The sequence below is a fragment of the Choloepus didactylus genome, chromosome 6, assembly GCF_015220235.1.
Source record: "Choloepus didactylus isolate mChoDid1 chromosome 6, mChoDid1.pri, whole genome shotgun sequence".
NCBI lineage: Eukaryota > Metazoa > Chordata > Mammalia > Pilosa > Megalonychidae > Choloepus > Choloepus didactylus.
The window spans coordinates 85746114-85769776 of record NC_051312.1 but is presented as its reverse complement, the minus strand read 5'-3'; the positions used below and the strand labels follow the sequence as shown (position 1 = coordinate 85769776).

General features: G+C 47.8%; 2 protein-coding genes across 4 annotated transcripts; one reads left to right on the top strand and one right to left on the bottom strand.

Annotated features, from left to right (window-relative positions):
• LOC119537905 (leucine-rich repeat-containing protein 51) lies at positions 1-23652 on the bottom strand. Of its 3 annotated transcripts, XM_037840516.1 has the most exons (8): positions 23401-23652; positions 17258-17341; positions 16511-16629; positions 11973-12178; positions 10879-11027; positions 1179-1453; positions 786-982; positions 1-321 (listed from the first exon to the last, which is right to left on the bottom strand). In XM_037840516.1, exons 3-8 carry the CDS (start codon positions 16590-16592, stop codon positions 1-3), a joined length of 1230 nt encoding a protein of 409 aa, XP_037696444.1. In that variant the 5' UTR covers positions 16593-16629; positions 17258-17341; positions 23401-23652. The 3 variants fall into 3 exon arrangements, with proteins under 3 accessions (XP_037696444.1, XP_037696445.1, XP_037696446.1); XM_037840518.1 differs by lacking the exons at positions 1-321; positions 786-982; positions 1179-1453 and adding an exon at positions 10382-10600 and having other exon boundaries at positions 23401-23639; XM_037840517.1 differs by lacking the exons at positions 10879-11027; positions 11973-12178; positions 16511-16629; positions 17258-17341; positions 23401-23652 and having other exon boundaries at positions 1-340; positions 760-982; positions 1179-1437.
• Positions 3878-9608, top strand: LAMTOR1 (late endosomal/lysosomal adaptor, MAPK and MTOR activator 1). Its single transcript, XM_037840519.1, has 5 exons — positions 3878-4065; positions 7742-7887; positions 8127-8204; positions 8462-8588; positions 8965-9608. The coding sequence occupies exons 1-5, from the start codon at positions 4024-4026 to the stop codon at positions 9055-9057; spliced, it is 486 nt and encodes a 161-aa protein (XP_037696447.1). The 5' UTR covers positions 3878-4023; the 3' UTR covers positions 9058-9608.
• Positions 23653-23663: the final 11 nt, after the last annotated feature.

Below are 23663 nucleotides of genomic sequence, written 5' to 3'. Positions count from 1 at the left end.
TCAGCCAGGTCCAGAGTAGGTGAGCTGGGCAATACCGTCCTTGATGGCAGGGAAATCTGGGAGGCCCGTGTGGTGGAGGCGGCAACGGTAGCGGCCACAGCTCTTGGTATACTGCAGGAAGCGGGGTGCACCAGGGAAGAGTACATGGTCAGCCAATACAGTGGCACCAGCTGGCAGCAGGGCATGGGCCTCCAGCAGCTGCAGGTTCCTCAGGTAACATCGGGGCTGGTGTGCCAGGAGCACCAACTCTGCCTGGTGCAGCCCATGCTGGGCTCGCAGGTGTGGGATCACCTCCTCTGAGCTACCCATGATGAGCTCCACCTGTTGGGGGTGGGAGGAGCTGGACGTGAGGATGAGTGGGAATGCTCCCCCATCCCAAACCCCACCAGGATCTGGCTTACTCCATACCAAGCCCTGGCCTACGTCCCCACAAGTGTGCCCATGTTTCCTCTGGCCTCACAGCCCAAGAAGTCAGGATCACTATTGTGATTCCCATTCTGCCCATGAAGAGGTCACACAGCTAACAAGAAGCATAGCTAAGATGTGGGACCAGATATGCCAGAAGCCAGAGACCAACTTCTTAACTGTTTCTGTCACTCAGCAGAAAATATGTGTAAATGACTTGGGACAGGAGAACGTGAGCTCACATACCCTCCAGGATTAGAGCCCTCTAAACGGAGTTGCTTCCTTCTCTGTAGGTGGGATCCCCCACAGGGGAGGCCTGGCCTGGGCAAGGCCTAGGGTTGGCAGAGAGGAGACCAGATTTTAGGAGGTGGGGGACTGACCGTGCACTCATCAAAGCCAGCCAGGCGGATCAGTTTTTCAGCCACTGCTGCTGTACGTGGGTCCCGTTCCACCGTGAGAAGGTGACCCCCAGGGGGCAGGGCACAGGCGATAAGCAGTGTGGAGTATCCGCAGTAGGTTCCCAGCTCCAGCACACAGGTAGGAGCCTTCTCCTTCACCAGCCGGGTCAGGATCTGACCTGTACAATGAGATGGCTGTTGCAAAAGACATGGGAGTTGGATGCAGGGCCCCTGATAGAAAGGGATCTAGAATGCTCACCTGCCTCACTGCCACCCCCAATCAGCTGGGGTCCACTTCACACAGTAAGGCAGAGGCAGGTCCTAGACGGTCATTTTGGGAAGGCTTCCTAGAGCAGAAAGCTACAACACACTGACCTTTGACAGGCCCCATGTGGCTCAGGTATTCACAGTGGCTGCTCCAGTGGTCCAGGGTGGTGAGGATATGACCAGTGTCCCCGGGCAGGGCATGGGTGAGCACGTAGCTGAAGGCCCGCTCCTCGGTTCGCAGCCCTGAAAGGCAGTTTCGGAGGCTCCGCAGCAAGACCGTACGTACCAGCAGCCGGAAGTAGTGCCGGTACCGCACCAGCAATGTCACCACCAGTGGCAGGAAGGCCAGTGCGATGGCAGGGGACATGGTTCCCTCCTGTGCCCTGGGGTGGGAGGGAGGAAAATCCATACCAATGATTTGCCTGCCATTTGTGCAGCCCTTACCAGTAGCAATTATTACTCTTATATTCTACAAGTCAAGGATCAGAAAGGCTATCTGTCCAGAGTCACATAGAACTGGGATATGCTGGGTTGGTATGATCCCAAGCCCATGTACTTTCAAGGACTCCACGCTGTCCCCAAATCCCTCTTCCCCGTCCTGACCCCAGCTCCATCTTCACCTTTCTCCCCTCATCTATTTGCCTTCATTCCTATAGTCACCCCTTCTTCAGACTCCTTTTACCAGTTCTTCTCTGGATGTCCTCCCTGCCCCCCATCACTTGGTCTCCTCTGACCCATCACTGTGTAGCAAGAGAGCACAGCTTTGTGGTCTGGAATTCCTTTTACTGTCACTGCCTTTTGCCTCAGTAAAAGTCAATCAAAACACTTATACAATAAGGTAAAATATCCTTTTTCCCATCCGAGGACTCTCCCTCTGTTTACTCTTCCCTGAAGGTGATAGGAAACCTTGATTCTATATTTCTTCTCCAGTCCTCTCTCCCACCCCCTGCATTCCCCTCTTCTATTCTCTCCCTCAGGATTCTCTGCACATAAGTATACACACAGATACACACACCCCACACTTTCCCCCTACTCAGCCCTCTTCCCTAGGGTCCTCTTTGGGAGATGGGTGCCCTCTCCTTTTCCATGCCCTCAGCCAGCCTCTTCCTCCTACAGATCTGACCCTTGTAAGGACCCTGGTGGTGGTGGTAGTGGTGGAGGGAGACTAAAAATGAAAGGTGAGAGAGAGTGTATGAATGGGTGTGAATAGGTGAGTAATGGTGAGCTTAAGCCAGTGTGCCTGGGAACCCAGACTCAAGGTCCCAGCTTACCTGGGCTGGAGGCTTCTTGGGGAAGACCAGAGCACAGGACAGGAGGAGTACTTTGGGTGGGGGAGCACTCTGAGGCAGGAGGCTGAACCTGCTCTCAATTATTGATGATGAGGCTGCTGCTGTCACTTGAGTCCTGTGGTTCGAGTTACTAGATCCGGAGACAGTGTAGAGCTGTCTTCAACCCTTTAGGAGCCCTCAAAGAACTTACAGAACTCGAGGGTCTTGATTTGAGGGGTAATAAGAGCTACTGGAACTGGTAGCTGCAACCCCTTGGATCAGAACATGGGGGATGGTGTGAGCCAAGGTGATGGGGGGGGGGGCGGCTGCCATTTATTCATTAACTCAAAATTCAAGTTTTCTCTAAGCATGACCTATGCTTGGATCACAGGGAAGAGTCAGATTCTGCCTTTGTCCTCCAGGAACTCCCAGTTTGGTAGAATAGACTGACCAGGAACAGAGAATATGAAACAGTGTGATCACTAGATTGGATGCTCCATGAGTACAAGGATTTGAGACTGTTCTGTGAACTGCTACATATCCAGATAGAACAGTGCCTGGCGTATAGTAGACCCTGAAAGTATTTGTTGATAATAAATGAATACTGACTTCATAAATGAACACGGGATAGGGATTAAACCCAGGGAGCTAGAGATGCCCAGAAAATGGGGTCAAAGACGGTAATGAAGAAGATAGTTTATTTGTATTGGCTTGGCAAAAGTACAGTAGGGAGACAGTGTACCAGGCTGCATGTGCAAAGTCCAAGAAGTCAGTCGGGAAACTAAGTATTTCCCTGTTGCTGGTGAGTACCCTTCCCGCTGCACCCCCTTCAACCCCAGCCTGGAGTGGGATGCAGGTCTCAGGCTCTGCAAGATCTTGAATTGGCAGGCTTGGACAAGTGTTCAGGGCCCAAGGGAACATACGAGAGGGTTCTAAAAAAAGGATTGATAGTCAGCTTCATGTGTTAGATTACTATGTTGAAATGGCTGCATTGAAGGGAGATAGATGGCTGAGGACAAGGAGACAAGTGACGAGGCTTCTATCTCTTTCACCAGGACTCATCCCACCCTGCTTCGGCTGGTGAAGGCATACTGTCCCTTCTTCCAGTAGGTCTCAGGCCTCAGGCCAGGTTGGGAACGCCTCTGGGTGCCACCTCGACTCGCGCGCCGGTCATCAGGGACTTAAGTGTGTGCACCGAGACTGTAAGCTCTAGGAGTGTAGGGCCTGGATTTTACTCGCCCCTCGCACGGCACTTAGAAGAGAGTATAATGGCAGCATTTGGGATAAGAGTTCGTTTTCTGGCCCGGAAAGGTGGTCCCGAGGCCACATAAACACATAACACGACTCGAGTGTTAATGATTCTACATGTCTTTTAGAACCAAAGAGTAGCTCTGGAGCTTAGAAACTAGGAAAAGATAAAGCCACGTGATCTACCCTGCCCTTTCCTCGCGTCACGTGTCCTGCGTCTAATCCACAGGGTGAGTCTTCCTATTGGCTGGCGACGATCACGTGGTGGGGCGGGGCCGAAAGCGGGGCTTGGCGGTGGCGACGAAGAGGCTCGGAAGGGGAAGGCACGGGGGTGGAGGTTGCCGGCGGGACGCAGCCACGGGTCATGTGACCGGAAAGGCTCCTGACGGACGCCGTCCCTCCTCGGCGCGGCCTGAGCGCCCGGCCCGACCCCGGCCATGGGGTGCTGCTACAGCAGCGAGAACGAGGACTCGGATCAGGTGCAGCCGGGGCGGGCGGGGCTTGAGAATCAGGGCTAAGACCCTGGGGCGTGGGGCCTAGAAAAATACCGTGCAGGGAGGGGTTAGTCGGACCCCGGGGCTCGCTAGTACGGAGGCCTGAAGGGGACAGGTTACAGACAGGAGGCCAGGCTGGGCTCTTGCTCTTATTAAAACCCTAGGTCTCTGCACAGTCCGTGCCTTGGGGGCCTGCAGGCTGTCGTTGTAACTACTCGCTCCTGCCCCTTCTCTCTCTCTGTCTGCCTTTAAACTTTATTTACAACTTCAAGGATCTTCACCCTAGGTCCTTGACAAGCACTTCCTTTTCAGCTTCCCGTGCCTTCTCTGTGCTTGTTTTAGCGGGCGTTATGAATCCGTAATAGACGGGGGTAAGTGGAGGCTGTAAGTTAGCCTGTCCCTAGATGAATCAGAAATTTGTGTATCGTCTCAGTCCCTGAGGCTGGAGAAGGGAAAGGCTTTGCCAGAGAAGGTCTCTGGAAGTTGGTAGCATTTGAGTTAGCCAGTGAAGGATTTAATAGGTAGAGACAATGAGGGCCGCGGTACATGTGGGAAAGTTGTTTGGAAAGGAGCAAATAGGATTTAGATTTGGCTGGATTTGGGGGAAGAGAGGTGGATGGGGTGCTTATTTGGTACTGATTTTGGCCTCCCTCAGTGCAGTCCCTGCCTCGAGCCTAAGGATTCTTCTAGCGAGAGGGGTGCCTCCCCTGAGAATTTGGCTGTAGATCTGACCTCCTGGGAGAAAGTACTAGGTTGGGGACACCTGTACAGTTTTAAGTGCCTCCTCTTCCCTTTGGTGGGGGTCTCACTTCTCTCCCCACTTTAATCCCTGCCCTCATTTGAGGAGGGGCAGAACTTTCCAAGGATGAAGTCTCAAAATTGATGGCTACTCAACGTTTTTGATCGCCTCTAAGGCTGGTTCTACACTTCAGTACATTCTGGGTGCAGAGACAATAAATAGATTTTATCAAGTAGCTCACATTCTGGTGGGGAAGATGGTCACAGAAATAGATTGTCAGTGGTACTTGGAAAGTCTGTCCTTTCCCAGTTCTTGGATTAAGGATTTAAACTTGGAAAATGTCATTTGTGTGGGAGACCTGGCCCTCATTAATAGACCAAACACCCGTTGAGTATATATTCATATATCCTGGGCCCTATGTTAGACATGAATCATGCTCCATTCTTCTCACTTCACCCCAGCTTGTTAGAGGAGGAGGAGACAATATCCCTGCCTACTGGGAGAGTGGTGAGAAATTTGAGATGAATCAGGAATTTGTGTATCCTCTCAGTCGCTGAGGTTGGAGAAGGAAAGACCTTGCCAGAGAAGGCATCTGGAAGTGGGAAATTGTTCCTTAAAGCAGAACAATGGACTCTTGCAGGGAGTGAGTCAAGAAGAGTTAATGCCTCATGAGAGAAAGAATACCAGCTTGTGGCTGAATAGAGTGGTGTCCTTAATCTTCATCTTCTCTTTAATGGGCTATCATTTCTGTTTCTAACCCCCAGAGAAGGCACTTGCTCATTGTTTAATGATTTGAGGACTCATGTGGCAAAAGCAGTAATTATCATTATCCTGTTGTCATGGAGTGGGGATTCTGCCCCCAAGCCTCTCTTTCAGCTCTTGGACAAGTTCCTCTCCTACTCTCATTTCTGCCCCTTTATTATAATAATAATAAAAAAGTGTGTAACAATTTGTTTGCAAAGGGCTTTTACATTTATCTCATTTGATTCTTACTATACATTCATCAGCTAGGTAGGGGGTTATCACTATTTACAGGGGAGCAAAAGGTTCAGAGAAGCTGAGTGATTTAGCCAAGGTTACAAAGCTGAGAAGTGGCATAGCCACGGTGTTCTGGTGTCCATTCGGCCCAGCTTTCTCTTCCAGCTGTGCTTACAGACTAGGTGGCCATTCACAGGCAGTGGACATCTGTGTCTGTGCAAGGGTAGACAGTGAAACCCTGACTCCTGGGTTACATTGACTTGGGGACAAGCCATAGTGCCTTTGCCTCTCTCATGCTCCATTCGCCCTTGGGGGTGGGGTGACATTTGTCAACTCTGATGGTCTTCTGGGAGTCTAGGTCTCAAGGAAACAATCTTGTTCTTGGAGAACTCCTGATAGGGGAGAAACTGCCCTGTCCTGTAGGAAGATCCATCTAACGTGGGGCTGAGGGAAGGACAAACATAAGGGAAGCAAACTCAGGCCCCATTATGGAGTCGGCTTTCTTAGAGACAGTTTAATCTTTGGCAAGCATTTTGTCTTTCTAGCCCTTTAATCCTGTGCCTTGTCTTTGGAAGGGAAAGAGGGTATCTTGGAGTTTGGAAGTGAAGGGGTAGATAGAAGCTTACAGCTTCTGTCTTGTGATGTTGGGAACTGGATCAAATGGCCTGAGTACACTTGGGTAACCGACTCTTGAGGAGGAAGAGTGAGGTAAAAAGGCTGGGCCTGCCTAGGGCAGGACAGAAAGGGCAGGAGGAAGTAGCCCTGGTTAGGAGAGTTGTGGGCTGGGGGGAGCTGGGAGCCTGCAGCAGGAAAGTGTGGTAGGAGCTGAGATAGGCCTGTGGTGGAGCACTGAGGAGCACTGAGCATTCAGGGTTTGGCACTGAGGTTTGGTGAGTCAGCATTAGCCAGGATGGTTCTCCTGTCCTTGACTTTGTCCTGGCACCCGTCCTCTTTATGACTTGGATAAAGATACCCAACAGGTTGGCTTATCCATTTGCTGCTGACACAAAGTCAGCAGGGATTTGCAGCTGATGAGCTCAAGGCAGAATCATATCCAGAAAGATTATAGTAGATTAGAAGAAGGGATGAAACAGGACAAGAAGAAATACTTACAGAATTACACAGGATTGGGAAGACTTTCTTTGGCCCCAGATTAGCATAGGCTAGTGGTAACAGGGCTGCTGAAAATTAAGGAAGCCTCTCAGGACACATCAATGGTGGCTTGACAGAGAGGAAACAGCACTACTGTTCAGGTCAGGATACACCAGGTATACTCAGTTTGGGTTTGGGAATAACATACATAGAGAGCCTCAGAGGAGAGGATGGTGAACACCTGAGAATAGAAGGCACCTGTCCTCACAAAGGGAGCACACTTAGACTGTGTGATCCAGAGGATGGGGTTGGGAGTCCTGAGCTGATTTGAGGAATGGCTACTGAGAGGTTGGGCTTGCTTTTCCTTGGGGCTTAGGGCCTTGCTGGGGAGGGCCTGGTCCTGGGGGATCAGGAGGGCCATTCATGGGCTTCTGACTTGCATCAGTTTCCCCTCTAAACTCTTCTCAGTAGCTCACAACTCCTGTGTCTTCCAGCCTCAACTATCCTTTCTTCACTGGGTGGTGGACTATTCTGAAGCTCCAGGGCTGTTCAGAATTGTCATTGGCTACTGGGCCATTTCATCCAGGCTAAGTGCCTCTGTCTGTCTTTTCAGGGCCTCTGGGAATGCTCAGTTCCATTCCAGTTCATCCCTTTTGTGCCAACTCAGCCAAGCTTCCACAGGCAGGCAGGAACCGAGTCCTATCTGACATTCCACCAAATTGGGCACTTTGAATATTCCTAGTAAAAATGTAATTGGTGCTTAAAGGTCAGAGCTGGGCTGAGAGAAGGAGCGCCTCAGGAAAGGTAGGTTGGACTGAGCCAACCTGACTTCTCCACCATGGCCTCTCCTAGGATCGAGAGGAGCGGAAGTTGCTGCTGGATCCTAGCAGCCCCCCCACCAAAGCCCTCAATGGAGCTGAGCCCAACTACCACAGCCTGCCTTCTGCTCGCACAGATGAGCAGGCCCTGCTCTCTTCCATCCTCGCCAAGACAGCCAGGTAAGCATCACAGGACTAGGCCTGTGGCAAAATTTCTCCATACAGATTAAAGGCTGGGATAGAGGTTGCTGGGCCCAGGACATGGGAGCTGGGACAAGGTCAGTGGGGAGAGGTGCCTCTCCAGTGGGCAGGCAGGGACACTGATATCAGATAGCCCTGGAGTCAGACGCCCTCCAGTAAGTCTTGTTTGTCCCTCCCGGGAGCACCTGTCACATCATCTCTGTCTCTTCCCTGCAAAGCAACATCATTGATGTGTCTGCTGCGGACTCCCAGGGCATGGAGCAGCATGAGTACATGGACCGGGCAAGGCAGTACAGGTGAGCACCTGGCCAGCTTCAGTCCCACAGGTTACTTGGGCTCTTCCCTAGCCCCCTTCCCTGATCCAGCTTTGGAGCCTGGACCCCAAATCAGGCTTGTTTGGGTGCCTCAGTAGGTGTTCAAGTTAGGTCTGTTTGCCCTATTATGCTCTTGAGGGTGCTGAGGCCAGGGGAGGTGGGCATATAGTGAATATGTAATGCACTGAGACCCCCTGTAAGCCTGTTTCTCTCCACACCCACCCCTCCCTCTTGGCCAGCACCCGCCTGGCTGTGCTGAGCAGCAGCCTGACCCATTGGAAGAAGCTGCCGCCGCTGCCATCTCTTACCAGCCAGCCCCACCAAGTGCTGGCCAGCGAGCCCATCCCCTTCTCCGACTTGCAGCAGGTGAGCCACCCCATGCCCCAGCCCAGCCTACCCTTCCTACCCTGCCCAGGGTATGGCAGAAGGGTTCACTCTCCCATCCTCAAAGGAGGTAGGGAAGTGGATTTAGAGGCCCTGGTAGCTTGGGGGCCCCAACTCACTCCCATCTCACTCTCTTGCTTTTTATATTCTTCCTATCTCCTACCTTCAACTTCTATTCTTTTTCTCCCCTTTGTTCTTTTCCCTCTGCCTTTCCCATCCCTTTCTCTTTTGTGTCTTGTCTTCTGTCATTCCCTCCTCCCTCCTCCCTCCTCCATTACCATCCTCCCCCCCTTCTTTCCTGATCTCCTCTCTCACCCATCTCTCTGTTCCTCTCCTTCCTGACCCTTCTCTGTCTCAGGTCTCCAGGATAGCTGCTTATGCCTACAGTGCACTTTCTCAGATCCGTGTGGACGCAAAAGAGGAGCTGGTTGTGCAGTTTGGGATCCCATGAAGAGAGGGGTCCTTGGACAGCTCTTCTCCTTTCTTCACCCCGTCTCCATCCCACCTCCCCTGGCCCCCAGCCTCACTGCGGCTTATACAGTACCCTAACCTGCTATTAATCACGGAGAAGAACGTGGAGAAGGAAGAGAAGAGTGAGGCCATAGGCCTGAGCAAATGAGGATGGAGCAAGGGAGGGTAGAACCGTTTGGAATTAGCCTTCAAAGCCCTGGCCAGGGGTGGGGTGGGGACCAAAAGGACGGGGCCTGGTAGGTCTTCATAGTCACTGGGAAGGTAGAGGTACCACTGTGGGGGTGGTAATCACCTGGAGGCCCAGGGGACCCTCTTCCCACCCCATTTCTTGGCCTCAGAGTCACTCCCATCCCTCTCTCCCTGACTTGGTGCTCACATGCACCTCACTAGGGTTTGTGACCAGGGTCTGGACGAGCTTGAATTTGAATGAATTGAGTTTGTATTTCTAGCACCCTGGGTTTTTACATGTTTGGTCTTTTTTCTTTTTGTTTTGATTTGTCACCCTTGATAAAGGAAATGTATTCATCTGTGTGCCGGTTCCAGTCCCTCTGTCCTGCCCATCAGCCTAGTACTTACTTCTGGCTACTCAAGTTTTTGAGCAGTGACATGGGGGGACAGGGTGTCCTCTAGGGGCATTAAGGAGTTGCACAGGAGATAAGGGGATGCAGTGTTCCCAGGTCTTAGCTGAGACTCAACCTAGGTTAACCTCAGATTGGATGATAAGACTCGACTTGTCCTTTCTCCAGTGATGGAGATACTGTCAAAGCTGGACAGACTTGACTCTGGGACAGCTGTCACTGTTGGGGGCACTGCCTCAGACTTGGTGGAATTACCAGCAGCCTAGGAGTGGAGGGCAGGCGTAGGGACCAGACCAAGCTCTGCTGGGAGCACCTGATCTGGAGTCAGCAAACAAATGTTTTAAGCAGAAGAATCTTTTTATCAAGTGAAATCTTAAGCAAAATCCCAAAATGTCAAACATAATAGTGGAACTACTCTGATACGTTTGAAGTGGGGTTGAGAGATCACAGCCCACCTTCTTGGCCTCACATCATGAAGCCTCTGAGGCAGCTCTGCAGATCCCTGGTACTCTGTGAAGAGTTTGGAAATTACTGATTGACTCTAATCCCAGGATATCTGGGCTGAGTGAAAAAAGGGACCCAGAGAGGGTAGATAACTTTCTCAAGGCCTGCAGTAAACCCAGGTCTCCTGTGACTGAGGTCAGCAGGCATTTTCCTCCAGTGCCTCCTTCAGTTGCCTGAGTAGGACGGCACAGCTATAAGGTACAAGTGACTTCTGTTCTGCTGAACAGTTCAAATCACATTTATTGTCAAACTAAGTTGACCATTCTCAGGCCTATAGGAATGCTGGGGTCTTGGGAACCTCAGAGTACATTCTGTTTGTTCCGGGCCTTCTTGGGCTTGATGTTCATGCGTTTCCAGACTTCAGCTGTGGTGCGGTCTGCTTTGGTGACCCCACTGAAGTCGAATGTGGTGATGTGGGGCAGAGCGCACAGCACGTATTGCCTGTGGGGAAGACTCGGGCTGGGGGCCAGCCCCCCCCCCTCAGAACCCCCCCCCCACCAGTTGCTGCTGTTTTCCGTGACTGCAAGGAATGGAGGGACTTGGGTAAAGTCTTGGGGAGATGGGGCTTATCCCAACTGACAGCAAGAAATACTTTAAGGCCTGCTGCTCCATTCCCTGGCCTTAGTGTGGCAGAAGAATGGTCTGAATTTCTTGTCTCCCCTCCCCCATTTCCTCAGGGGAACCTAGCTAGAACTTAGCTCTGTGATCAAGGCACTTACCTATACCCTTTCTCTTCCTCCACGGGATTCCCATGAAGTGTCAGGCTCCGGAGCTGAGGGAGGACAGCCAGCTTATCCACCTCCCCCAGACGCTGGATGCTGTTGCCATGGAGATAGAGGACACTCAGGTTGAAAAAAGTTGTCAGGATCTGTTGGGGAAAGACACCGAAAACCAGGCTGGTCAAGGGCCTGGATCTATGCTTAGGACTGTCATGTGGACAGAGAAGGAAGAGTTTGAGGAATAACTTGCCCTCCACCCCCCACAGCCATACTGGATGACTCTAACCTACTTTTGTTTACCTTTTAAGGGGTACAGGGGCATCACACTGAAAGAGAGCCGTGATCTGAGAGGCAGGAGGTATGGGCTTGGGTTTCGGCTCTGTCACTGACTTGCCAGGTGACTGGGCCAGTCCCTGCCTCTCCCTGGGCCTCAGTTGCCCCTTCATTGAGGACCTTTCCAGCTTTGATGATCTAAGATTCTATCACAGCAGGGAGACAGGAACACAAAGCATCATACTAGGCATATAAGAGAAACTGAAAAAATATTAGTTGAATTGAGATCACTACACTAAGGGAACAGTTTCCAAGTCACACTCCAGCTTTTTCCCCCCGTACCAGCGATCCTAGACAGGAAGAAAGGGCCAGTTTTGTTTATTTTTTAAAACTTGGGTCTGAGGTTCATAGAAAGCAAGTGCTGTACTTTTACTTCCTGCTTCTTCCATAACAAAATCCCACACAAGACACAGTGGGTGTCCAATAATGAGAGCTACCATTTTACTTCAGCCTCCTATGTGTCAGTTGATTTTTTAAACTACTTTAATTCTCACAAAACCTTAATGAAGCTGGTATATTATCCCCATTTTTCAGACAGGGAGGCTGAGGTTTTGAGAAGTTAGATAACTTGCCCAAAGTCACACAGCCAGTAAGAGGCAAACCCAGGATTTGAACTGATGTGTCTGACCCACAGCCATGTGCTTTGCCCCGCACCATGCTGTCTTGCTACTTCCTTAATGACACCTGGGAAGTGGAGAGGCTGGGTGCTGGACAAGGTGGCCTTGTGCCCACCCTGATAACTCTCAGGGCCAGAAACTCACAGGGTCGATGGAAGTCAGGTCATTGAAGGACAGGTCGATCCAGGCCAGGTTCTCTGGGTGCTCCAGCAGTTGTGAGACCACCTGGTTGAAGTCTCTCAGGTCATTAAGAACATTGTTGTTCAGCCACAGGGACTGGGTCAGCGACTTCCCTGACTTTGAATGCCTCAGTGGTCGTAGCCCTGTCCTTGGCTCCTCACTTGTCAGATCTGCAGGGGCAGAGTGAAGCTTGGATACATTATCTTTGCCTTCCTGGCTCTGGAGGATTGGGAGGGGTGAAGCTGGGAGAGTTAGCAGCCTGAGCTGGAGCTGGAGGGGCCTGACAGGGCCATGGCTTTGTGCTTGAGCTTAGTGTGACCCTATCTGCTGTTAATTCAGGACCCTGTCCCATAGGACCCAGTAGTCAGTAAGTTTCAACTAAAGGTTCAAGATTTCTCATCCCAGGCTCTTAGCTTTGCAGGTCACATGGCCCTCTCATGTCTACTGTCTCATTGGGTTCTTTGTATAGCAACTCAATAAGGGTGTGGGGGGAAAACCACTCCCATTTTATAGATGAGGAAACTGAGAACCAAAGTTGCTGGGCTTCAACCAAGATTACAGCACAGAATCCACAATTATCTACTAGTAGAGTCTTTAGGACTCTCATGTCTTCTTTCTCTTCCACTAATGTTGAGTAACTACTGTGTGCCAGATACTTGATAAACAATGGTAAGCAAAAGGAGACATACTCTGTGCCAGGCTTTGAATAATAGTGCAGGTATGAAGCAGACGCTTATGTCCTACAAGAGCTCGTGTGGGCAAGATGGGAATAAACTGGCAATATAATGTGGAAAGTGCTTTGTAGTAGTCATGGAAACAGAAGAGATTCCTAACCCAGTACAGGAGCTCAGAGAAGTTTCCCAGGGAAAGGATGCCTAAGCTGGATCTCAGTGGATTAGGCAAAAAAGGGAGGAAAGGGTAAGAGAACAGCATGAGCAAGGGCATAGTCTGAATAGCATGGTGATGTTTGTGTGAGTGTGTGTGTGTTGTGCAAGGGGAGCAAGGAGGTAGTAGCCCTGTTGTGAAGGCCTTGAATGTCAGACTAAGGAGCTTGGACTGTATCCTGCAGGTGATGGGAAATCAGTGGTGGGTTTAAAGACCCAAATTTTCATTTTTGAAAGATAATTTTGAAGCATTATTGTGAAGTATGGATTTTAGGGGGGAGTGGACTGCAAGACTAATTTGTCAGTTTCAGTCATCCAGGCAAGAGACCTGAAACAAGATGATGGTAAAAGGGATAGAGAACTATGGGAGAGTTGCAATCAGTGTGACTTGATGATGGACTGGGTGTAAGGATAGAGGAGCATTCAGAGATGGTGCTGGGTTTCTGGTTTGGGTACCAGTTTTATTATCTGATAAGGAATTAGCAAAAGAGGGACAGAGTTGGAAAGCTCATGGGTTCAGGGTTGGTCTTGGTGTGTTTGAGGTACCTATAGCATATTCAGGTGAAGTAGCCAAGCAAACAGGTAGATATGCAGGTCTTAAGCCCAGGAGACAGACTTGAGAATCATTAGCATAGGGGCTATACAAGCTAGGGGAGCAGATGAGATTTCTCAGGGAGAGTGAGGGTAAAGAGGGTCAAGGAGGGAGAGGGGGGCCATGAGAGAAGTTAAGAGTCAGGAGTGGACAGGTGGCAGGAAGAGTGCAGTTTTAGAGATGGACTGGGACTTATTCGTTTGTAGGGGGAGTGAGATCCAGTAAGCAGTTTTGAAAAGTAGTTCTGGCATCTAAGAAGTCCCTGGTGACCTTGGTGAGGGCTGTTTTCAGTGAAATGAACAAGTGCATGGGGGCAAAAGCCAGACTGAAGTGAGTTTGAGAATGAAGGGAAGGAAAGTAAATATAATGAGCATGTAGCAAAAACAGCACACTGAAAATTTGGCTCAGGAGGAGAGGGAAAAGGGTGGGGGCTGGAAGAAAGAGGTTAGAACTCCTCTATATGGCTCCCCCCACCCTTTTTTTTTTTTTTTTTCCTAACAAATGAGGTCCAGAGAGAGGATGGGGTCAGTCACTGGCAGAGCCAGAACCAGAGTTGACTTTTCCCCCCCATTATCGGTAAAGCTTTGATTACTAGTCCAAAGCTGCCTTCAGGGAAGTATTTGGAATTCGGCAGATCTGACCAGCCTGTCTTCACCTTCCCCTCAGCCCTCTTACTGGACATACTTCATTCTACCCCTACCCAACATCAACTTCCTCTCCTCAGCTGCAGTTCAGTCAGCATCCACCGGAGGGCTCTGTCTGAGTCCTGGAGAGAGCAGGATCTTACACTTTGGGTCTGAGACTGCCGGGAGGTGGCAGAAGGGGGCTATTTGCCTCAGTGAAGCACAGTACTCCAGTTTGTCAATAAACTCATCCTGACTCCTCATCCTGACCCCTGCACACATACCTCCTGACTGAAAACCTTAAGAAGAAATGACAGTTGAATACAAGTATAAGTTAAAATAAGCTAACTCATGGACTATCACCCAGTTTGATGCGGCAGCAGCTTGGGAATGCCTCCAAGCAGGGGCTGAACCCAAGATCAGAGGGAGTCACTGGTGAGATAAGGTTGCCTAAAACTTGAGGCCACCTGGAGCTACTGTTAATCAGGGATGGGGTGGGGTATCCAGGTTATAGGTTACTACTATAGGTTACTGCTCCCCCCAGACTCATGCACTGCATGAGGACCTCTGTCAAAACTTCTTGTTCATAGTAGTCCAGGAGCACTGAAGGGTCTGCAAACTGGCCCATGAATATCAAAGTTCAGAGAGCTGGGGGGCATTCAGCCCCAAGACGACTTGGGGAAATCATGATCTGGTCTTCCTATATCTGAAGGTTTGCCATGCAACTTGTTCCCGGGTTGCAGAAGTCAGTTTGACATGAAGAACTTGGGTCATCCTTCATCCCATATTGGAAGGGGTTGGTATATGTGTATTGGAGATGCCCTTACCACTAACTTGTGAGCAGAAGTTAGAGGATTATAATTTAGAGGTAGTGCAGATTAGATGCCTTCTAAAATCACTGCCATTTCAGATTCTATGGTCCAAATAGAGTTGTGCTAAGTACCCCCAAACTCTACCCTGTCTTCTAACCCATCTTTAGTAAGTGTTCCGGAAGCTCCAAGGAACCTGAGGGGACCTAGTGCCTTTTGGGGTCGGAATGCACCACTCCTCCTCTCCTAATACACACCCCCCCCAAAAAAAACAAAAAACTCAAAAAGAAGTACAATGCCTGTCACCTATATGTATACACCAGAATATACATATATGTATATAAGTGCTCAGTAGATATTTAACAGTTGAATGTACAGATTATGTTTTGTGCTGTGGACTTATCTTTGGTAGTTTGTCTCCCCTCATTGTGAAGACTCCAATGAGGGCAGAGCTGTATCTCCCCTTTGAGAGCTGGACATTTCTAGGGTACATAGGAGCCATACTTAACGTCCCTCCTCTGTAACCTCAGCTATCTTGTACATAGCTATTATTGCAGCCCAAACCCTTGTGAAACATGGACTACATCAATCAGAAGTGATGCTGTATACAATAAAGATCATGGTAGGGGTGTGTGTGCTCATGAGAGAACAAACTGAGTTACCATCATGGCAGATGCCAGCCCAAGTAGTGTTCTAAACCCAAGCCAAGGCTAGTGCCTCCTGAGGAACTACTCACCAGCTTGCTGGCCTTAAAGTGGACACCAATTGCCTGAGAGAGAAGACTAAAGCCACATAATGGGGCTAGGATATGTGGATGAATACATGTCTTCTGTGAAGACAGATGTACTGACGCTTTTATGAGACCAGATAACAAAAGCCAGGGGTGGCAGAACTTCCCTGGGAAGAACTGATGACTCCTTGAGACTATGATATTGCTGAGAGCCCTGTGTCCCCTCCTGAAGGCTAATAATTACTCATTTACAAATATATTGAATGGTAGATGGGAATGAGTGTGGGCAGTGTTGGAACCTGCAGTAAGTGTGGGTGATCATGAATCAATTTGGGTATGGTTGGAAAGAATATAAGAAATTTGTCAATAAATATTTAAACTGGAAACATGCCAGTTTGTTGATAACAAGTCCTCTCATGTTTTACAACCAGTGATCAGAATAGGCATGTCCCTGAGGAGATGGGGTTCTGCCTGCTGGCTGGGACTCGGCAGCAGCCTGTGTTTTCCTTTCACTGGTTTCCTCTTCTCTCAAGATAAAAACAGGAGAATAAAACTATTACCTGATAGCTTGCCTTCCTGATTTTCTTCTACCTAAGTTTTCTGTCATAGTCTGGCTTTGTTTGAAGATTATCCATCAACTACTGAGTCCCCTGGTTCCTTTCAAATTTGCTGCTAATTTTTAAAAAGGCCAAACCCTTCCATTCCTACACCTTATCCCCGCCCCCAAGAAGACAACAATAACAAATCTGCAGGCATACAGGAAAAATCTCTTTAGGCTTTTCAATAGGCGCCTGTGGCTTCTCCCTTGGGCCCACAGCAGGCCAACTGCTGTGGTGAGTGGAATGCTGCGCTCTGTGGGCTGACCTTGGATGATGTGGATGCTTCTGAAGGAGTAGTCCAGGGGGGGCTCCTGTACCGAAGTCTTCATGTGGTCCCGTTTGTTCATCTCTCAGGCCATCATTTGTTGTGTGCAAGTATGGGCCCTGGGAGGACAGAGAAGGACTGGTGTTCCAGGTACATGGGGCCTTGGCCCCTCAAGCTTCCCCATAGCCCTTGGCCCCTGTTCTCTACCCTCCCCTACTCCAAGCTCCCTGGCTGCATTTCCATTTTAAAATATTCATCATGATTCCTTGCATTTGTAGGGCACTTCTACTTCTCAGAGCATCTTCATCTCTTAGGGCTTATTTGATAGTTACAACACCCATTTCCATTTTCCAGATGAAGAAACTGAGACCCAAGTGGTGAAAGGACTTGCCCAAAGTTAAGCCAGTGAGTCAGTTGTGGACTGCATTGATAGTTTCTTAAGTCCTACTTTGAGCCCTTTTCTCTACCCCACTGTGGTTCCCATGGAGACTGCCTTGGTACCTATCCTCTGGTGACTGGACTATTCTATGACTTAACAAATGCCTATAGGCCAGAACTGCATCTGATGTCAGATAGCCCTTTGCAGTCTGACCCAGCTGGGGATTTGCTGCTTTCTCTGCTCAGCCTGCCTGTCAACCCCGTTACCTTGTCATACACAGACCCTACCTTCAGCCATATCCTGAGTGTAGACATACGCACGAATACACACATACACTTAAAACCAGAGTCTATCTCACTCTCACTCACCTGTCACTGATGCCTGAAATTCCACCATTAGAGATTCATTCCTTTGGGTTCAGGGATTGTTCCCTGTTAAAATGGAAATACCCCCTGAAAGGGGTAAACACAATGTTATCAGTCATTTACAGTGTGGTATCTTTTATTAGACCCTTTCCAACTTGTTAGCTAAAGTAAAGCTAAGAACAGGTTTGGCTGGAGATGGGAGAGCCATGAGAACCAACTCACCTGTGGAGAAGAGGGCTGAAGACAAACATTAACAAGGAGTTTTGTATGTGCATATACAAAAGACACAGACTGACAAAGAAAAGTACACATCCAGTTAACTTCCCCTTTTCACTCCATCCACTGTCACCACCTCCTTTGCATTTACTCCACCTGCTTTCCAAAAGCATTCAATATAGTTCACATTAATACACTCATGAAACAGGACAATCTGTAGAAGAGTGCTGCCCGTATAATGTAAGCCACAGACGTAATTTAAAATTTTCTAGTAGCCACAATAAGTAAAAAGAAATGGGTGAAATTAATTTTAATAATATATTTTATTTAACCCAGTATATCCAAAATATTTTAACATGTAATCAGTATTAAAAATTAAGATATTTTACACCAGATCCCAATTTGGACTAGTTATCAGGTACTCAATAGTCATATGTGACTAGTGTCTACTGTATTGGACAGAGCAGATGTAATTAAAAATGGAAGAGAAAGTTCAGAAGCCAGATTAAAGGATGGGGGAGAGAGAGGTACCAGGGAATTTAGGAAGCTCAGCTAATTAGCTAATTTAGCTCTGAATTTCCTGGCAGCCAAAGCAAAAAGGGATATGTGATTTTTATCTTGCGATTCAAAGAAGCAAATAGTTTTATGCAGAGATAATGAAATTGGCAAATGTTCTTAAAGTGGAAAAACCAAGGACCTAACAGCTTGTAATTCAGGTTAAACTTAATACAGTTTGGGTAAGTTCCTTTTTTTGGTGCTTTAAGTTATGCAAGGATAGAGTTTAACAGGTTTAGAGGAATGGAAAGTGACTGTCTTCCTCTCAAAAAGCAGCAGTCTCAATGGAGTTTAGGGGAAGTGCTGGTTCGAGTCACTTCACAGCTAAATTCTCTGCCAAATGCTGGACTGGCCGGCTGGGCACAGGACATTGATTAGGAAGACCTGAATCTTTTATACACCAAATCTATGGGCAGACAACAAAGAACACATTATTTTGTAAAAAGAGAAAATGGTGTATGTTCTCACCAGACAGAAGCCCATCCTGCTTGAGCACCAATATCAGGTTTGATGCCTTTGAGCAGGATTGGATACTTTTCTCTAAGTAAGCATTTTCTGCCCTAGGCTTTGGGTAGGTCTTGGGTTGGGACCCCAGAATTCTGCAATACTGGACATGGATTTTAGCTTAAAATATTTAAGGCCAAATTTTTTACCAGTTAGCCTCCTTGACCAACAGAGAACTCAGCACAGTTCCTAAGAAATTCTGATTTTGTCTAGCACTCTCACCTGATGCATTTTTTTCTGGATGAGTTAGCATTAAAAATGGAGTCTGCTCCCAAGAAACAGCTTTATTCATTCACAAAACATTCCCAGTTCTTAGCGCTCAGGTTGGTGCACAAAATGCAGGCAATAAATACTTATTGTATGAATAATTTAAAAAAGGAGTCCCAGGTAGCTGGATAAATTTGCCAGATGGAAAGGGTTATTAGTCTTGTCCATGTAAACAGTAGCCCAGGCTGTTTGTAGGATGAATGAATGAGAAATTGCCAAATACAAGGATTTCTGTTTTGGTAGAGTTGATGCTAAGCTTCTCTTTCTAACAATTGGCTCCCAGGTTCAGCTGTTTGAGTCCACACCTCATTCATAGTAAGATATTCAATTCAATTCTACAAACATTTATTGAATGCCTGCTGCCCCGTGTCTGACCAGAAGGAATGAAGCCAAGAAACAAGTAATAAAACCCTGACTGTCACAAGCGCAGAAAGACTTGCTGGATTCCTACTGGTTTGTGACAAACCAGCCTGCACCCAGTTCCAAGTAATAGCTGCCCACTTAGTGAATACTCTCTCATGTTTCAATTCACAGCTCTAGTGTACCCTCTTCCATGAAGCCTTTCTTTTCCAGATAAAAATAATTGTGTCCTGTTTTATTTTGGTTGCATTAATGATCCCTATTCATGTTTTTTTCCCCTGTACCCAGCCCTTTGCCCCGTGACTTTGTAGTTCATCTGATTCTTGGCCCAGCCATGTGACCTGCTTTGGCCAAAGGGATGTTGGCAAATATGAGGCAATAGAAACTTAAAAGGGCACTTGCCCTCTTGATCTTTGCCTGTGCCATGAGAACATGGCTGGCCTGCTGGAGAGATATGAGAGATGAGAAAGAAAGCCAGTGATCACAGCTGAGGTCATCCTGGACTAGCCTATAGCCAGCTTGTCCTCAGTCAAGATCAGGAGAGTCACCCAACCCACAGATGATTGCAGACATATATGAGTGAGCCCAGCCAAGACCAGAAGAACCACCCAGCTGACTCAGAAGCTTGGAATCAATAATAAATGCATAATTTTTAAGCCACTATGTTTTGGGGTGGCTTGTTATGCAGCAATAGCTAACCAAAATGCCCCCACTATATTTTGAACAAAATTGTATTGCAATCTGTTTCCTCATCTGTAAAACAGAGACAAACTCTACCCTGAGAGCTGTTGTATGTCCTCCAGAAGGTGCTCAATAAATGTAAGTAGTTGCACTCTGCACTTATTTCTTTATAACCTATTTCCCATTCCTTCCCTGTAACCTTGAGGACAGAGACAGTCAGACCTCTTTCTCTGACCCTGCATTGAGTCTCGCAAACAATGGGTATTCAGTAAACGCTTTAAGGACAAATTGATAAATGGCAAAATGAAAGAAGAAATGAAGGAATAAATTAATGGTATCTTCAAGGTGACACATAGAGGGTCTGACTGCTGGGGAGGACTGCCGAGGCCTTGATGCTGTCTTACTCCTGTGGCTATATTTTTGGAGTCAGACCTTCCCAGCTGCTATTCTGCCTCATGACCAGATCCCAGGACCTTGCTCATCTGATGAGGCTGATCTGATGAATGACAGGGTTGGGGCATACCTGCCTTGTGTTTTAGAATCTGAACTTTTTCTTTTCCAAGCTGGAAATGTCTTTAACTTTTTAAGTGTAAAAGTTAATACGATAGCTGAATAAAGTTGAACAACATAGGGAAGTATATCAAGTAGAAACAAAGTCTGGATCTCCATTTCACTCTCTTAAGGATAATTACTATTAACAGTTTGAGAAAACACAAACCCCTGGAATGTGTATATAACCAAGATGATGTATATTTTTACACAAGCGCATACATACTCTATTCTTTTGTAAACCTATTTTTTCTTGTAAAATTGTTGTAGACTCTCTTACTCCTTTTAACAGCTGAAGAGTTCCATAGTATGATGTATCATACTTCAACTTTACTTAATTTAGCTTTAACCAATCCCAAGCTGATGTAAATTTGTTTTCAGTTTTTGAAAATTACAACTGGAATTTGATTCATTGGTAGCCTATTCTTGTCTGCTCTGACAAGTAACAACATGATGGTACAGGAAGGTTGTGAGGAATAATCCACAGCCTGAGGGGATCTGATTCAACTGCCTGGCTTAGAGAGGTTTCTGTTTATGGGCCACAGGTGGAAGAAAAATCAAAGAATGTCATGAAAATTCTGCCATGTAAACTAATGTATTCTGGGAGGTTACATTCCCAGGTACCCAAGGGAGGCCCAAGATTCCACCAGGCTCCTGCTCACTTCTCCACTTTTCTATGTATGAGATTATACACATAATTTTATCTTCACCTCCAGTTTTGCGGTCCTGCCAAATATATCTACTTGCAGCTTACTGAACCCACCTCTGGGCCTCTGCACATATAGCTCCCTCTGCTTGTAATAGTTTCCTCTTTCCCCCTTTTGCCTTACTAATTCATACTTTAAGACTCAGCTCAGGTGTCACATTTTCTGAGGAGCCTACTCTTACTCCCAAATCTGGATGCAGAACCTCTCTTCTAGTTTTTCACTGCACCCTATACTTATTGCCATGGTAGCATTATATTAATCTATTTATTATCTGTATGTCAGTAAACTCCACCAGGACAGGAACCATGTTTTTCTCATGACTGTATCCCTGTAGTAGTGACAAGTAGTAGATGTTTAACAAATAAATCAAAAGCTGCAACAGTGAATAGCACTATAATGAAGAGGAACATAATGTTGCTATAATTCAGGGATCTGACCTAGTCTGAGCAGTCAGGGAAGACTTTCCTGAAGAAGTGATGATTGAGAGAAATCTGGAAGATAAGTACAAATCAACTGTAGCAGGGGGAAAGACAAGCATTCCAAGCAAAAGTAACAGCATGTGCAAAGTCTGGGAGGTTATTTGGAAATTTTGAAGACCTTAAAGAATGCCATAGAACTGGAAGGGAGAGAAGGAGGGGAACAACATATGGTTAGTTTGGAGGCTGGAGAGGTAGGCAGGAGCCACGTTGAAATGTTGCTTTATGGTAAGTGCAATAAGAAGCCACAAAGTATATTTCAAAATGGGGGTGGGGTGGGGGGGACTAAAGATCAGATTTGTATTTTTAAGGATTACTCTGGCTATAGTATACAAAATAGCTGGGAAGTAAGGCAGGAAGGATGTGGGTAGACAAAAGAATGATGGTGATTCTAGAGAAAGGATATTTAGGAAGTAAAACTGACAGGTCTTCATGATGGACGGAAATGAAAGAGGTCTTATTAAGGATAAAACCTGGGTGTTTGGCTTGTGTACACGGGTGGATAGAGGTGGAAGAGATCCAGGCTTGGGATCCATGGTTGGGGTGTATAGAGTTTAGGAGTTCAGTTTCAGAACTTGAGTTTGGGTTACCATTGACATCCTGAAGAAGAGATGGAGAAGTCAATTGGCTATACTGATCTGGAGCTTAGAGTGAGGGCTGAGTGGGAGATAAATTTTCATATATATTTGCATTCATGTGGTAAATGAAGTTGTGGATGTGGATGAGAGCACCCAAGAAGAGAATACAGAGCGAGGGGGAAAGTGGGCCTAGATAGTAAGTGGACTGATCAGGGCTAGCTAGAGGCCAGCTAATCATGATAGCATCAGACATGAGTGCTGTGTTAGCCATACAGATTGTTTCCTGTTTAGTTTAATTAAATCTGTTCGATTGCCAATGTCTTCAGTCTCTCTAATTCCCTTTCCCCATTTAAACTTTCAGGGCAAGATCTGAAACTATTCAGGCTGAAGTGTAAATAACACAATGCAGGCCATGCAGGTTCCTTCTCACTGGGGCAGTTTAATCTACTCCTTGGAACAAGTCCTTAAGCTATAGAGGTAGTAGGCACAGCTAAAGAGATTCAGCTGGAAGTTTGAGAACTAGGTATAGCCTTAGTTCTGTCACTGACTTGGTGTGTTACCTTGGGCAAGTCAACGATCCTCCCTGGGTTTCAGTTTTCCAATCTGTGAAATGGGGATGAATACCCCAACTCACTGAGATGTTATGTGTGTCAAAACAGAAACTGGATGTGACAGTTCTAGGTAAGTTACTAAGGATAATAGATCTGTCTGAGGGATGTAAAGGGAATGAAGCTCTCACTGTAGAGCTTTGATAAGCAGACCATGGAGGAGGTGGAGGAAAAGGAGGTAACTTGGGGGCAGTGGGAGATTCCTACTGACTCTCTGAGAAGAGGCCCTGGGAGAGGAAGTAAGGGGGATACTTCAAGCCCGCACAAAGACTCCAGAATTAGGGACCGTGATTTACTCCCGGTCTTGAAGAGGGTCTCAGTTCCTCAGAGGAAAAACAACCCCATGTCTGAGGGCATTTCAGATCTCCTAGGGTGTGTCAGGGACTTGAGGCATCCGTATTAGGAGACCTCATGTTTGTGACGGGGTAGGGTCTCAGGCACTCCCGGATGTGTATAGGTATGTATCTCAGCGCCCTCCTCCCTCGCCCATCTCTTATGCCAAACGTGTGTTGTATCATGGTCAATGAGACAGGGGGTTAGGATTGGGGGTAACTCAGGTCCCCTAGTCTTTGTGTGTTGCCCCCTCTCCACTCCATTGCGCTCTTGTCCCCTGGGGTAGATTCCCTGTTTTCCCGCCCAACTCACCCGCAGTTGCTTCCCCTCCAGCCTCGGCGTCCCACTACCTCTGGGTTACTCAGCGCAACTCCATGGTAACCGCTTTCGCCACCACGTCCCTGTCGGGCGCCGTAAGCGCTGCCGCGGTGGCTTCCGGGACCTGTAGTTCTCCCTGGCACAAGACAGAGGAGAGGCTCCAAGACCGCGGAAGGTGGTGGGATTTGTAGTTGCCTTTGGGCTCAAGTCCAGTCCGGGATCCGGAAGTTGTGACACTCCTTCCTTCCCAGAGGCCC